The 12,882-nt window shown below is 47.0% G+C and overlaps 6 protein-coding genes across 8 annotated transcripts in view; 4 read left to right on the forward strand and 2 right to left on the reverse strand.

Moving 5' to 3' along the window:
- The first annotated feature begins 90 nt into the window (after positions 1-90).
- Positions 91-1,066, forward strand: Pfdn6 (prefoldin 6). Of its 2 annotated transcripts, XM_015176053.3 has the most exons (4): positions 91-241; positions 415-554; positions 612-837; positions 896-1,066. In XM_015176053.3, the coding sequence occupies exons 2-4, from the start codon at positions 482-484 to the stop codon at positions 972-974; spliced, it is 378 nt and encodes a 125-aa protein (XP_015031539.1). In that variant the 5' UTR covers positions 91-241; positions 415-481; the 3' UTR covers positions 975-1,066. The 2 variants fall into 2 exon arrangements, with proteins under 2 accessions (XP_015031539.1, XP_070064710.1); XM_070208609.1 differs by lacking the exon at positions 91-241 and having other exon boundaries at positions 393-554.
- A 171-nt stretch (positions 1,067-1,237) lies between these two features.
- On the forward strand, positions 1,238-3,524 carry Grasp65 (Golgi reassembly-stacking protein 2). The gene is made up of 2 exons (XM_002048446.4): positions 1,238-1,443; positions 1,569-3,524. Exons 1-2 carry the CDS (start codon positions 1,398-1,400, stop codon positions 3,017-3,019), a joined length of 1,497 nt encoding a protein of 498 aa, XP_002048482.2. The 5' UTR covers positions 1,238-1,397; the 3' UTR covers positions 3,020-3,524.
- Positions 3,525-5,540: 2,016 nt separating this feature from the next.
- Rpn1 (regulatory particle non-ATPase 1) lies at positions 5,541-8,685 on the reverse strand. Its single transcript, XM_002048447.4, has 2 exons — positions 6,626-8,685; positions 5,541-6,561 (listed from the first exon to the last, which is right to left on the reverse strand). The coding sequence occupies exons 1-2, from the start codon at positions 8,528-8,530 to the stop codon at positions 5,719-5,721; spliced, it is 2,748 nt and encodes a 915-aa protein (XP_002048483.2). The 5' UTR covers positions 8,531-8,685; the 3' UTR covers positions 5,541-5,718.
- Positions 8,686-8,798: 113 nt separating this feature from the next.
- On the forward strand, positions 8,799-9,949 carry Mtr3 (exosome complex exonuclease Mtr3). The gene is made up of 2 exons (XM_002048448.4): positions 8,799-9,017; positions 9,083-9,949. Exons 1-2 carry the CDS (start codon positions 8,873-8,875, stop codon positions 9,925-9,927), a joined length of 990 nt encoding a protein of 329 aa, XP_002048484.1. The 5' UTR covers positions 8,799-8,872; the 3' UTR covers positions 9,928-9,949.
- Prp3 (pre-mRNA processing factor 3) lies at positions 9,943-12,282 on the reverse strand. 2 transcript variants are annotated; one of them, XM_015174941.3, is made up of 3 exons: positions 11,985-12,279; positions 10,880-11,912; positions 9,943-10,787 (listed from the first exon to the last, which is right to left on the reverse strand). In XM_015174941.3, the coding sequence occupies exons 2-3, from the start codon at positions 11,763-11,765 to the stop codon at positions 10,033-10,035; spliced, it is 1,641 nt and encodes a 546-aa protein (XP_015030427.1). In that variant the 5' UTR covers positions 11,766-11,912; positions 11,985-12,279; the 3' UTR covers positions 9,943-10,032. The 2 variants fall into 2 exon arrangements, with proteins under 2 accessions (XP_015030427.1, XP_002048485.1); XM_002048449.4 differs by having other exon boundaries at positions 10,880-12,282.
- A 289-nt stretch (positions 12,283-12,571) lies between these two features.
- Mi-2 (chromodomain-helicase-DNA-binding protein Mi-2 homolog) overlaps positions 12,572-12,882 on the forward strand; it is a 30,871-nt gene continuing 30,560 nt past the window's right edge. Inside the window, exon 1 of the mRNA XM_002048451.4 lies at positions 12,572-12,731. Coding sequence (XP_002048487.2) covers positions 12,695-12,731 — 37 coding nt within the window. The 5' untranslated portion in view covers positions 12,572-12,694. The remainder of the gene's footprint in view (positions 12,732-12,882) is intronic.

Raw genomic sequence — 12,882 nt, forward strand, 5'->3', positions numbered from 1 at the left:
AGTTGTTGTTTCAGCTATCTAGTTTTCTTTGATATTGATCACAACTATTTATATTTTTTTAAAACTTAAGAAAGTTATTTACAGTATATATACTCACATTTTTTATTGTATTTATTGTCAGCTGTTTTGAAGTGTTGCATTCTGTGTCTGGCAACGCCAAATTTTAACATAAAAGCGTGCACTGTTGGTTTTCAGCTCTGAGTAGTCTTTTCTAATTTTTTATTTAATTCTTTAAAGGAAGGTAAATTTTAATATAAAAAAGTTTAATTTACTTGCGCTATTGTGTTGAATAGTACTTTAAGTACTGTGCAGGCAATTTCAATCGACAACACGCAGCAATAACTCGCATAGACACAGACAACTGTGAGACAGCAGAAGCTTTGTTCTAATTTGGTTAAACAAATTATTTTACAGACGCAAACCGGCAACTGTTTTTAAAACTTTAAGAATTGTAATAAATACCGCATAGAAAACAAACAAAATGGATAAAAATAGTGCAGCGTTGTATAAAAAAATGCAAACAGAGGTTGAGTCATATCAGAACCTACAAAAATGTAAGCAAATTAATTAAGTCTCTGGCATATACTTAATATAAACGTATTTCGTTACAGCCTGTGTTAAAATAGTTAAACAGCGGGCACTTCTGGAGAGCCAGCTAAATGAGAACAAGTGTGTGCTGGATGAACTAAATTTGCTTGGGCCCGACAATAAAGTGTACAAATTGTTTGGACCAGTCCTGGTGAAACAAGAGCTGGAGGACTCGCGGCAAAACGTTGGCAAACGCATTGAGTACATCTCGAAGGAGTTGAAAAGTTCCACTGATACACTGGAGAATATGTACGTGAATCGTGTTAGCATCAGTTATAAGTATTATCAACAAATATTCTTATTGCAGGGAGAAGGATATGCTGAAACATCGCGAAGCTGTATCGAAGTACCAGCAGCAATGGCAGGTCGCAGCAGCCATGAAGTAAAACCATCTGCCTAACGATTATTTATTACTGTTTGTCATTTTTAATAAACATCTGCATTGACTTGAAATCAAATATAAACACCTACAAGCAAATATTTAATAGATGCGAATGTTTCATTAGACGGACGGGATTCTATAAATGTAAAGCTATCCCGCATCTGTCATATGCTTGCTGTTAACTTAACATAAAAGTGTTATGAACTGGAAAAGAATATCGATAACAGACTATTTGAGTCGTGCAGCCCTGGTACTTGTGTGAGCGAGATGCACTGACCGAGAGCATTTAAAACACTGGAGTCCGTACCACAAAAAATTGCCACGAAGAACAGAACTCTCTTTAGTGCCGCATCAAAATTAAACAATTTTAGCTGTATAGTCAGCAAATAAAGTCAATAATATATTTGTTGCTTAAAGGGAGAAAACAATGGGATCAAGTCACAGCGTTCATGTACCCGGCGGTGGCACTGAAGGTAACGTACACAACCACGTAAACGGTCTCAATTAATGCAGAAGAACCGAGAACCAATCATATGCACACACGCACACAATTACGTTCAAGTAAAACAAACACACATTTTTATTTTAACAACAATAGGCTACCACGTACTCAAGGTGCAAGACAACTCGCCCGGCCAAAAGGCTGGCCTGGAGGCATTCTTTGACTTTATCGTGGCCATAGCAGGCACACGTCTGGACCAGGACAATGACATGCTCAAGGAGCTGCTGCGTCAGAACGTTGATAAACCTGTTCGCATCACCGTCTATTCGAGCAAAACACAAACTGTCCGTGAACTCACACTGACACCCAGCAACAACTGGGGTGGCCAGGGACTGTTGGGCGTGAGCATACGCTTCTGTTCGTTTGAGGGCGCCAACGAGAGCGTCTGGCACATACTGGAGGTTCATCCAAATTCACCAGCCGAGCTGGCCGGCCTGCGCGCCTACAGCGACTATGTGATTGGCGCCGATGCCATACGCCATGAAAACGACGATCTGTTCACGCTGATCGAGACGCACGAGCAACAGCCCCTCAAGATGTACGTGTACAATCTGGACGACGATGCGTGCCGGGAAGTAACCATTAAGCCCAATACTGCCTGGGGCGGCGAGGGCGCTCTGGGCTGTGGCATTGGCTATGGCTATCTGCATCGCATACCCGTGCAGCCAGCACCTTCGCCGTCCCCATCAGCTGGGGCGGCTGCGGCGGTACCGGTTGGTCCGGCTAATCCCGTGACGACGCCTGTCGTTGCGGCCGCAGCGGCCAGTGCCGTTGTTGCACCAACATTGCCTTATATACCGCCACTGGCCAACACATTTGGCTCGACAAACGCCGAGATCCGGCCACCAACTATAGAGCCACCAGCACAGAGCATATTCAAGACCTATTTTAATCCGGATGATGCCACGGATGCGTTAACCGCTGCACTCGAAACCCAGGCTACGCTTAATGAGCCGCAAGTCGCCGCGCCATCCGACAGCCTTGCACCGTCAGCAGTCGCCAGTGGCGCACCAGAAGCACCAGCACCGCAGCAATCCGTGGCACCGCCTCAAACCGTGGCGGCGCCTCAAACCGTGGCGGCGCCTCAACCCGTGGGACCGCCCCAGCCTGTGGCACCGCCAGCGAACATCTTTATACCCGGCGTATTCGATGCCAATGCCCCAGAACAGAATGCGAACGTGAGCGTTGGCATTGGCGGCATACCTGCCGCTCAATTACCATTTCCACAGGCGACGGCAGCCACGCTGCCAGCCCCGGCAGTGCCCATGTTCTCGATGGCCGCACTTCCGCAGCAACAGCAACAGATATACATGTCCGCACCGGCGGCTCTCTCGTATCCAGCCGGCTCCACTGCCCAGACGGTGCCCACGTATCCACAGGTGCAGCCAGCCATGGGAGGGCTGTTTCCCACGCAGCCGACACCGCTGCCGCCGCAGATGGCACATGTGTTTACGCCACAGACGCAAGCAACGCCGCCGCCGCCGCTGGCGCCGGCAGCGCAGAGCACGGAACAAACACAGGCACCAGTTCCAATGTCCAGTGCTTAAACGAACTCAGGAGCTCAGCTATGTTAAACAATTTCAACTTCTGTACGTTAATTGCGACTTTGTATAAATTGTCGTTAAGTTTATCGTCTGATTGTTTTTATGATTCAAATTGCGAGGAAGCGAAATCACAAGTGACAACTGTCGAAACATTTCACAGCGAAATGCATTAATAAACATAACTATACATTCACATTTATAAATATATATTTATATATATATATATATATATATATATACACTTGCAAAGTAATGTATTGTAACATATGATTTAACTCTGTATGTAGGAAGTGTGCGCGGTTCAGGCACGCGGCAAGGATTAGTAAACAATTTGATTACTTGTGCAATCTATAATACTGGCTTTTGTTTATAACTTATGCTTGTTACCAGATTAATTTTTATACAATTGCTGAGATCCGATCCCTATATACTTTTGCCTGTAAACCCATCAGAAAAGTCGCTGGTTAAGATTTATTGAAATTATTTTCGAATAAAACTCTCGCCTGAACTATGCTGACTATTTCTGCTATGTTTGAACCGCTGACTTCTCGCTAGTTGGTTCAACGCTCAGGTAACTTGTTTTTGCTGCTTTTCATTCAAACTTGTGAGCAGATTGAGTTGCAGGTGAACCATATAAGGCTAATCAGGCCAATCAGTTAAGCGTACAGGTGCAAAACGCAAAGCAGATAAATGCGAAGCTGCTAGCAAAACTAAATGTGCTGCAAATAAAGCTTGCTGAGAATCGTTACAAGGACGAACTGATTAAGTCGCTGAAGGAGACCAACGAGTTTCTGACCAACAAGTGCGGCACAGCGTGGGGCAAGATCAGCGAACTGAAGGCCAATCAAACCTCACGGGTGAACGCCGCTCAGCAGCAGCTGAAGAAATGTCTCACCCAACTGGGCCAGAACAGTTCAGGCTCAAGTGCAACTTACACTCCGCATCCAATAGAGAAGCCACCGGCGGCAGCCACCAGCTGCTTGCCCATGGGCTATAGATCGGGCCTGCAAACCATCCAACTGCCTGGCCTGGCGCCGATCTGGCTGGACGGTCATCCAGCGCAGGTTCGATGGCAGCGTGGACTTTTACCGAAGCTGGCAGGAGTATATCGTGGGCCTTGGCCAATAAAAATGCCCAATTCTTTATCGGCCTGGAGAATCTCTACCGCATCGTTAGCTATCAGCCGAAGTTCTCCACATTCGATCAGGATAACGACTATTCGGCGGATCAGAATAATGCCGCCTATTACCATGGCGCCTGGTGGTATACCAAGGATTTGTCTGGCAGCAACAATTTGAATGGAAAGTATTTCAGCTTTGAAACCCAAAATTATCAGGGAATGTACTGGAATCGTGACAAAACTCTCAAATCGGTTAATATGCTAGTTCGTCCATACAAAAATCATTTAATTAATTTGCTGAATATGACACACGAATTATTAACGATCTGCATAATCCCATCCGATTACGAAAGATCATGCATTATCAAGATCATAAAATAATAAAGTAAGGGTATACAGAAAAAATATTAGGCCTAGAATTAGCATTAGATGAAATCTTGACTCTTGCTGAACAAATATTAACCTTACTTTTTTTGTATAAAATCTCTTTTTACTAAATCTAGATCAAGTTTACTTTATACGATAATCTAAGGATGTTTTCGGCATGCCGAAGAGTTTAATACCCTTCCCTTCTGCAGATAAGAGAGAACAGTGCAGCTTGAAACCAACGACTTTTTTGAAAACAGAATATTTTCCCTTATGTCAGTTCTACCATTGCACCGATCTTTCCTATAGCAGCTATATGATATAGTGGTCCGATGCTGATAAGATTTTCTATTCACATGGGGGACATAGTAAAACTAATTATTGCCAAGTTTTGCTAAGATATCTTGATAAACAAAAAAGTTTTCCATACAAGTACTTAATTTTCGACCGATCGTTTCTATGGGCAGCTATATGATATAGTGGTCCGATGTTAATGGGATTTGGGTTATATACGAGGAGAATAGTGAAGCTAAGAAATGTCGAGTTTGGTCAAGATATCTTGTTGAACAAAAAAGTTTTTCATACATGAATTTACTTTTCCACCGATCGATTCGTATATGATATAATGGTCCGATCCAGCCGGTTCCGAGATATGTTCTGCGTGCAACAGAGACGATTCATGACGCATAGAAAGAGACAGAAATGTGCTATATCAAATAGGCTATTGATGCTGATCAAGAATATATATACCTAATGGGGTCGGAGATGACTCCTTCTAAGCGTTACATATAACGAGACATAATTAGAATACCCTCTGCAAATACCCTCTTATAAATTATAAATTGATTGGCTTCTAATTGAGATGGAAATAATTAGCTGCATTTGTCTAAAGTTTCCAGTTGAAAATAGCCACATTTAGCTAAAAATGATGCCCGCGCGATTAATCAAGCTTAATCTTAATCTGATTCGTCTTTTTTTTACTTTTCTATAAACCGCTTTATGCTTTTTCTTTTTCTTTCAGACAGTTGAACAATGTGATTTTAATACGTAGTAGTAAATATATTTAGATTTTTATTTATTTATGACATATGCGTTAATTGCCAATGAAGAGACGACCATTTATTTTTCGGTTAGGTTTAATTTTGGGTTGTTTTTTTTGTTTTCTTTTTGTTAATCGGGCGACATAACTTTACATAGCCTTAATTAATAGAAGCGATTACTTGACAAAATTAGGATTCTTCTTCAATATAACAAATCCTTCCATGACGGGCGTTAGCGAGATGTACTCATCGGTGGCCAGCTCGGCGCGCTCCCCAATTGCCAGCAACACAGGCGTGGTGTGTGTCTGAAAGCCGGTTATGGTCTTCGGTTTGCCCGCCTGGCCAACGACATCGATGGCAATGCCCACACGGACCGGCACCTGCAGCTGACTGAGATCCTCATCGAATGTGATGAGCATCCGTGCCTGCATGGCCGGCACCAGGGTGTACAACAGATAGTGGGAACGATTCAGGATTAGATTCTTGACATCAAGAAGCGACACCAATGTGGCCATCAAACCAGCAACAGCCATGGGATTCATCAGCTGGCGATCACTGTGATAGGGACTAAGCGACAATGTGCCCTTGCCCAAATGCGTCAGACTCTGGGCAATGCGCACCATAAACAGATTGCTCGGATCCTTCGAGTGATACTGCGCCAACTGGCGCAGCATCGAGGCGAGACGCGCATTATTGGTGCCAGCGCCCACTAGGCCCATGGCAAAGATGGCATTGTGCGCCACCTCAGCGTCGCTGTCGTGCGAGAACTTGCTCAACGTATCCAGTATGTTCAGCTTGGGATTGGAGGCCGATATCAGGCCCAGAGCCAGCGGCACGGCACGCCTAATGGCCGGTTCGCAGTAGCGCAACAGATTGCCAAACGAACGATACGCCATCTCGGCGCCAATGTCCTCGCCCATGGCGATGAGTGCGATGCCCAGGACAGCGATCGATTGTGTGGCCGACAGATCTTTTTCGCGCTCCTTTTCTTTCTCCTTCTCCTTCTCTTTATCCTTTTCCTGAAACGACAAAAAGTTATAGACATTTAAAGACGATTAACTCTATAGAATTTAATTTATTTACCTTCTCCTTGCTCTTGTCCTTCTTGCCCTTCTCCTTCTCTTCGTCGGCGTTGGCGGTCTCGTAGTGATCGGAGCAAATGTGGAGCAGCTGTTGAATTTTGAGCACATTGCCAGTGCCAGCATAGGCGCATATATCCACCATGGTGGTGGCCATGCTGCGATACGGCTCCTCGAGCACTTCCAGCGTCATCATGACAGCCTCCGTGGACTTCTGGCGTCCCAGGTAGAGCAGTCCCAGGCCCAGCCAGAGGAAGCGCGTATAGGTATCCTTCAGATCCGATTTGGTCAGACCCATAATGGTCTGCAGCAAGATCTCCGTAATCTCAGCATTGCACGAGCCAACGCTTATCAGACCCAGCGACAGAGCCGTAATGCCCAGAATCTCGACACTGGCAGCCGTCTTGCCGTTGCTGGCAAAGATCGTTTTCAGCGTATCGATGACAATGGCGCGATTGGAGCCAGCATAGGCAATGCCCAGGCCCAAAATGGCACCAATGCGCATGCACGTATTCTGATTATCAATATAGTCGGAAAGCAGAGCGTGAGCCGGATCCACCTCGTTGCGTATGCCGCAGTTGACAATGCCGCAGGCCAGCAAGGCACCCGACTTGATGTTGTCGTCGGTGGAGTACAGATATTTGTCAATCATGGTCAAGCCGCCGTCGACGTCCCAAAGCAGAATCAGGCCCAGGGAGGCGGTAGCCGAAAGCATGCCGTGCTCCTTGTTCTTGTACAGCCACTTGTTGCCGTCCTCCGAGAGCAGCTTGTCCACGCCGAAGCCCGCATTTACAAAGCCATTGACAAAGCTGGCGGCCAAATTCTGCTTGGCCGAGTCCACCTGGATGGATGCAAAGCGCGAGCGTGAATTGTCCAAATGCGACTTGTAAATATCTTCGGGCGTCTTTGGCTCCATGATGTCCAGTTCACGGGCCAGATTCAAGAAATGCTTATTCAAGTTGGCATTGGACATGATCTCCATCAGATCATCATAGTCCGATAGCGACTCGTCCAGGTCCAGGCACACCTGCTGGCGGGCCAGCATAAAGGCGAGCTGCTTTTGCATGGCCGGCTCCTTGGGCTCCTTGAATATGTCGCCAATCTTGCCCATATCGTTAAGCATCAGCGCCAGCCGCATCGCCTGCGTATGTTGATGGAACTTGCGGGCCAGCTGCAGAGCCGTCTCCAGTATGATGGTGTTATCCGGCTCGGGCACATACGGATAGCAGGACTGCAGATAGAGGCAGACGCGCGGATAGGCCGACTCGTCCACATATTCGGCCAGCAAATGCAAATGATCGATCTCAATCAGCAAATCGCAGGCATCTGCCTCCGCATTGTGCTCCATATTGTACGGAATTATCTGCTTGACCAGCTCGATAAGCTGGGTGCGAAACTCACCCGTAGTGTCGTGATAGTGGGCCGATATCTCGCCCGACAAATGCCGCACATACTCGTGACCCCAGTCACCGATCGTCTGGGTGCGATCGCAGAGGAAACGATAGGCCAAACAATCTTTGCCGCTGCCCATGGTCATGGACAGCACCGAGATGATGTCGGCGCACAGCTGACGCGAGCGCTCATCGGGCATGTGCTTGTACACCGTTTTCATGGTCTCGTAATGGGGACGCATGAATTTCAATGGCTTTGGCACCGATGTCATCGACGTGGTCGATGCGCGTATCAGCTTGGCCATCATCTCCAATGCTGGCTGATACAATTTCTTGTCCTTTTCCTGCAGGCGCAGCACCAACATCTCTAGCTCCTCCTGCAGCTGTTGATCCTCGTCGGATAGCTCTGGCTGCTGCTCCTTTTCATCCTTTTTGGCCTTGCCAGCATCTTGGGCCTTGCCTTTGGTTTCCTTGGCATCGCCAAGTGGCTTTTTCTCCAGCTTGGTTTCACCAGTCATGCTGTGCGTTGCGCGTCTGGAGCCCTTTGTTCAATTTTTGTAAATATATAAAAAAATGTATTTTTCAATAATGCGGCGTTCACTTTTTTCCGCTTATTCTCGTTTTCTTTTCTTTACTACTAAGCAGAATTACAAAGCGCTTTTTGAGCTGTCAAAAGCCTGAGTTGCCAACTATGTGTAATTAGTGATGTAAGAAACATTAATACACCCAATAGCGATATCGATACATATCGATGTTCGCTCTATGCGCATTTTTCAGTAAAACCGCTTTTTTCAGCACTGGCTGCAAATTCAAAAACACATGTTTTTATTTGCTTTTATTTTGCGGCATTTTGTCAAATAATGTTGCGCATTACACAAACGAAAAACACGCTGCTCGATGGCGCTACCATTGCCGAGCAACTATATACGACGCCCAAGGATTGCGAGGATTTCTTCGAGAGCATAGAGAAGCCAACTGAGGTTGTGGCTGCACCTCGCTCCACCTGTGGGTATCGAAATTGAAATATTATTTGCTGAATTCGTAAAGATAAAACCAAATCGCATTTACAGTTATACGCGCCGGCGTTCTGACTACGGTACGTGGATCTGCGTACATGGAATATGGCAATACGAAAGTGCTGGCCATCGTGGCACCGCCCCGTGAGCTCGTCCGTTCCAGTGCCCGGCGTGTGAATATGGGCGTCATCAATTGCTATGTGAACTTTGCGGCGTTTGCCAGCGGCGAGCTGGAATCGGTGCCGGAGCGCGAAAAGCATTTGGGCAGCATGCTGACCAAGGCACTGGAGCCGCTCGTCTGCCGTAATGAGTTCCTCAACTTTCAGCTGGACATCCGAGTGCTCATCTTGGATGACGATGGCTGCCTGCTGAGCACCGCGATCAATTGCTGCGGCGTGGCACTGATCGAATGCGGCATATCCACATATGACCTGATAACCGCCTCCACGGCGTGCATCTACCGCGGCTATGTCTTTGTCAATCCCAGTGCCAAGGTGGAGGAACTGCTTTGGCAGCATCGCGGCGGCAATGCTCTCGTGGGCAGCAGCAGCAGCGACAGCAACAAAGAAGCTGCAATACAGGAGCATGGACTGTTGATTAACGCCAGCATGGACACCTTTGAGCAGCTGGCGCAGTGCCAACAGTGCGGCTATCTCAAGCCCGAGACCTATGTCAGGCTGCTCGACTATACCCTGGAGATTAACAAGTCGCTGCGCCAGCTGATACGCCGCGTGCTAACCGAGCGTGTCAAGGAGCAGCACATATTGGATATGCGTGAGCGGGCAGAGGAACGGTTGGAGGATGAACGTTTGGCGACAATAATCGAAAGGCTCAAGCAACAGGGTCTCCATGAGTTTATACAGTCCAACATTAAGGAGGATCCGTATACAAAAAAATAAATGCACAGTTTTGTACATAAAACCAGAATGTTTATAATTTTAAGCTTATATATCTAAACTTTTAACAAATTTTGTGGTCTAAACAGCTAGATGTCGCTAAATTGTTTACTGCTGATCCGTAGAGGCTTCCAGGACAGCGCCCGAGTAGGCCAGATCCCAGTAGTGCTCGACCTGATGCTTTTGGAAGAATTCGCGTGCCATTTTCTCCATGGGAAATATTTTGAATTTGATTTCGCCAAAGTGCCGACGCTGACTGGTGCCCTCCCAGACGAGCACACACGAATTGGCCACATCCTGGCCATCGTTACCCTTCACCAGATCCTCCTCCCATTTGATGCGATGCAGCATGAGGCGACGGTACTTCTTCTGCTGCTTGGGCCCACCCTCAACGACAACAACACAGCAATCCCGAAAGAGCACCACGCTGCCGGTCATTTGCAGCTGCTTGGCATTCGTTTCGACTTTAAACTTTTTGCTCTGGTTGTCCTGCAGATCGCGTATACGGTAGACGCTCACGTGGACACCGCAACTGGTGTCCTCCTTAAGTTTGCGCTGTTTCTTTTCGCTTTTCTGTTCGCTCGTCAGCTTTCGGGCATTGTTGGCATCCTCGTGAGCCTTCTGACGCTTGGCCATTTGTTCGCGCACGTGCGCCTCGATTTTGGTGGGATCCTGCACAGCATCTGTGCCCAACACACGCATCAGATTGGATATGCGCAGCTTTGGCTCCGGCGGCGCCACCAGGCCCAGTCGTATCTTCTCTTGCTCCTCTTTCCAGGCCTCACGTCGATTCTGTCGACGCAGCTTTTTCCGTTCCTTTTTGGTGAGGAACACGGGCAAGTAGACGGGCTTCAGAGGCTCATCTGCAACATGGAATAGTATTAGTCGTCATCATTTTAGTTTAACCCTAATGCTCTCGATACTTTGGACAACATCGATGATAAGGCATACTCACTTGGCGGCTTCATTTGCGTGGGATGCTCGATGAGATTACTGATGGCCGTTTTGCGGATGCTGATCTTGCCGCTCGCCTCATCCAGTGTTTGCATATCCTGGCTGAGTATGACCGAGTCCCACCACTCCATGGCGGGCACATCATCGGGCATATCCTGTTTGGGTGCAATCAATGCCAGCTTTGTGGCCGAAGATATGCCCGTCTTGCGTGCTATTTGAGATATCTCATTCTGCAGACGCTCCAACTGACTCTTCATGCGCATTCGCTCCGCCAGCTGCTGGAACTTGCCGGGCTCGTGGAATCGCAACGTGCGTTTATTTCGCAGCGTCGGCTTCTGTGCAATTCGATCATCAAAATACTTGATGGCCTCGTCCTGACCGGTGCTGGTGGCACCGCTATGACTGCTGCCTTCGCTGCCCGTTGTCTGGCGTTGGAACACCTCGCGCTTCTTGGCGCGTATATTTGCCTTGAGCGTGGGCGTCACAGTTGGTATGTTGATGGCACGTCCACTCTTGTCCACGGTTCGCCCCTCCTCGTCCAGTATGAGCGGTTTGGGTCGCTCCTGCTGTTGCTGCGCAGCGGCCGCAGCTGCTGCTGCCACTGCCGTGGGCTGCTGTTGGATGATATTGGCCAGATTGCCTGTTAGCTTGGCGCGTATTTGTGCCTGCAATTCGGCAATCTTTCTGGCCTTGTCTGCGTCCTCGGGCGTTGGTTTCTTGGCTAACGCCTGGGTAGCCAGTGCAACTGGCATTCCGATTTGTGGCACAGACGCTAACAGAGGATCCTTGTCACGTAGATTGCTGAGCGCCCGCTTGCGCTCCTCGATCTCGCGCTGGGCATGCGCCATCATCAGTTTGATTTGTGTGGAGCTCAGCGATGAGGCCATCGCATCGATGGGCGCCCCACCGTTCTTTTCCTTGACATCGAAACGTGACTTCTTAGGCGCAGCATCGACGCCGACGTCGGCGCCAGCAGCGCTGCGTTTGTTGGCTGATTTCGATTTTTGTTCGTCGGCGTCGGCGCTTTCGGCATCCTTGCGCGTTATAATGGACGACATAATATTCGCAATTAAATTGAACTGGCTAAAGACGTAAAAGTTATTTACCAAAAACTTTGCACATTCCGCTTAATCCGCAATGCTTTATTTTTGGTATTTGTTGTATGTTTATCTGCAAAAACGTTTACGTGAAAATTTCTTTGGCAAAAAGACAGGGTTGTTCCACTCTTCTTCCCACTGACAGCTAGAGTTGCGTTGCTCACTTTTAAACTAGTTTAATCGAACTAGTATTTTGAGTTACGAACTGAACTGCACATTTAGTTATGGTAACATAAAAGGCAATTTTAAAACATAGCATAACATTGTCCCAAGTAAATCAAGTTCACAATTCTATTTTTCAATTGATCTCAGCGATTGTCTTCAACTTGCTCATTTATCGATAACTTTTGAGGCCCCCATTTTTGCACCCTGCACCGCCATTTTTGCTGGCACACGGTAGCTATAAAAACGATACTCATTGTTATCGATTGTGATTCCTTCATCTATATTACACAAATTTTTAATCAGTACTAAATATTTTTAATTATCTTTATATATCTCGTTTTTTTTTTTAATTTATGTTTGTGTTCTTACTCGAATTTTACTTACAGAAAAATTATCGACACTGTCAATCAAGTTATCGATAATTTCCCACCTCTATACAGAAGCGTATCGTCTATTTTTTTCTCGTCGTGTCTGTGTGTGCTTAATTATTTGTTGTGAAAATTAAGCGCTTTTATTGTGCATAAAACTTTGAAAATTTGCATTTAACTGCAAGCATGGCATCAGAGGAAGAGAATGACGATAATTTCCAGGGTGAGTGCATTGTTTTTATCTGCATTTTAGTCTGCTGAAAATTTTTCGGCAGAATATGAATACCAAACCGTGGTCAGGTTCAAGCGAGTGAGCACCAGGCGTCAGCGGCTGCCGACGATGTCTCGTTGCCGCTGTCGCGATGTGTGCATTG

This window comes from Drosophila virilis, chromosome 3 (assembly GCF_030788295.1).
Source record: "Drosophila virilis strain 15010-1051.87 chromosome 3, Dvir_AGI_RSII-ME, whole genome shotgun sequence".
Taxonomy (NCBI): Eukaryota; Metazoa; Arthropoda; class Insecta; order Diptera; family Drosophilidae; genus Drosophila; species Drosophila virilis.

Coding starts and splice junctions, on each gene's coding strand:
- Pfdn6 (XM_015176053.3), top strand. CDS start 482: ATGGATAAAAATAGTGCAGCGTTGTATAAAAAAATGCAAACAGAGGTT. Junction 555..611: donor ATATCAGAACCTACAAAAAT/GTAAGCAAATTA, acceptor ATTTCGTTACAG/CCTGTGTTAAAATAGTTAAA. Junction 838..895: donor ACTGATACACTGGAGAATAT/GTACGTGAATCG, acceptor TTCTTATTGCAG/GGAGAAGGATATGCTGAAAC.
- Grasp65 (XM_002048446.4), top strand. CDS start 1,398: ATGGGATCAAGTCACAGCGTTCATGTACCCGGCGGTGGCACTGAAG. Junction 1,444..1,568: donor ACCCGGCGGTGGCACTGAAG/GTAACGTACACA, acceptor TAACAACAATAG/GCTACCACGTACTCAAGGTG.
- Rpn1 (XM_002048447.4), bottom strand. CDS start 8,530: ATGACTGGTGAAACCAAGCTGGAGAAAAAGCCACTTGGCGATGCCAAG. Junction 6,562..6,625: donor AGGACAAGAGCAAGGAGAAG/GTAAATAAATTA, acceptor TTGTCGTTTCAG/GAAAAGGATAAAGAGAAGGA.
- Mtr3 (XM_002048448.4), top strand. CDS start 8,873: ATGTTGCGCATTACACAAACGAAAAACACGCTGCTCGATGGCGCTACC. Junction 9,018..9,082: donor GGCTGCACCTCGCTCCACCT/GTGGGTATCGAA, acceptor TCGCATTTACAG/TTATACGCGCCGGCGTTCTG.
- Prp3 (XM_002048449.4), bottom strand. CDS start 11,936: ATGTCGTCCATTATAACGCGCAAGGATGCCGAAAGCGCCGACGCCGAC. Junction 10,788..10,879: donor CACGCAAATGAAGCCGCCAA/GTGAGTATGCCT, acceptor TCCATGTTGCAG/ATGAGCCTCTGAAGCCCGTC.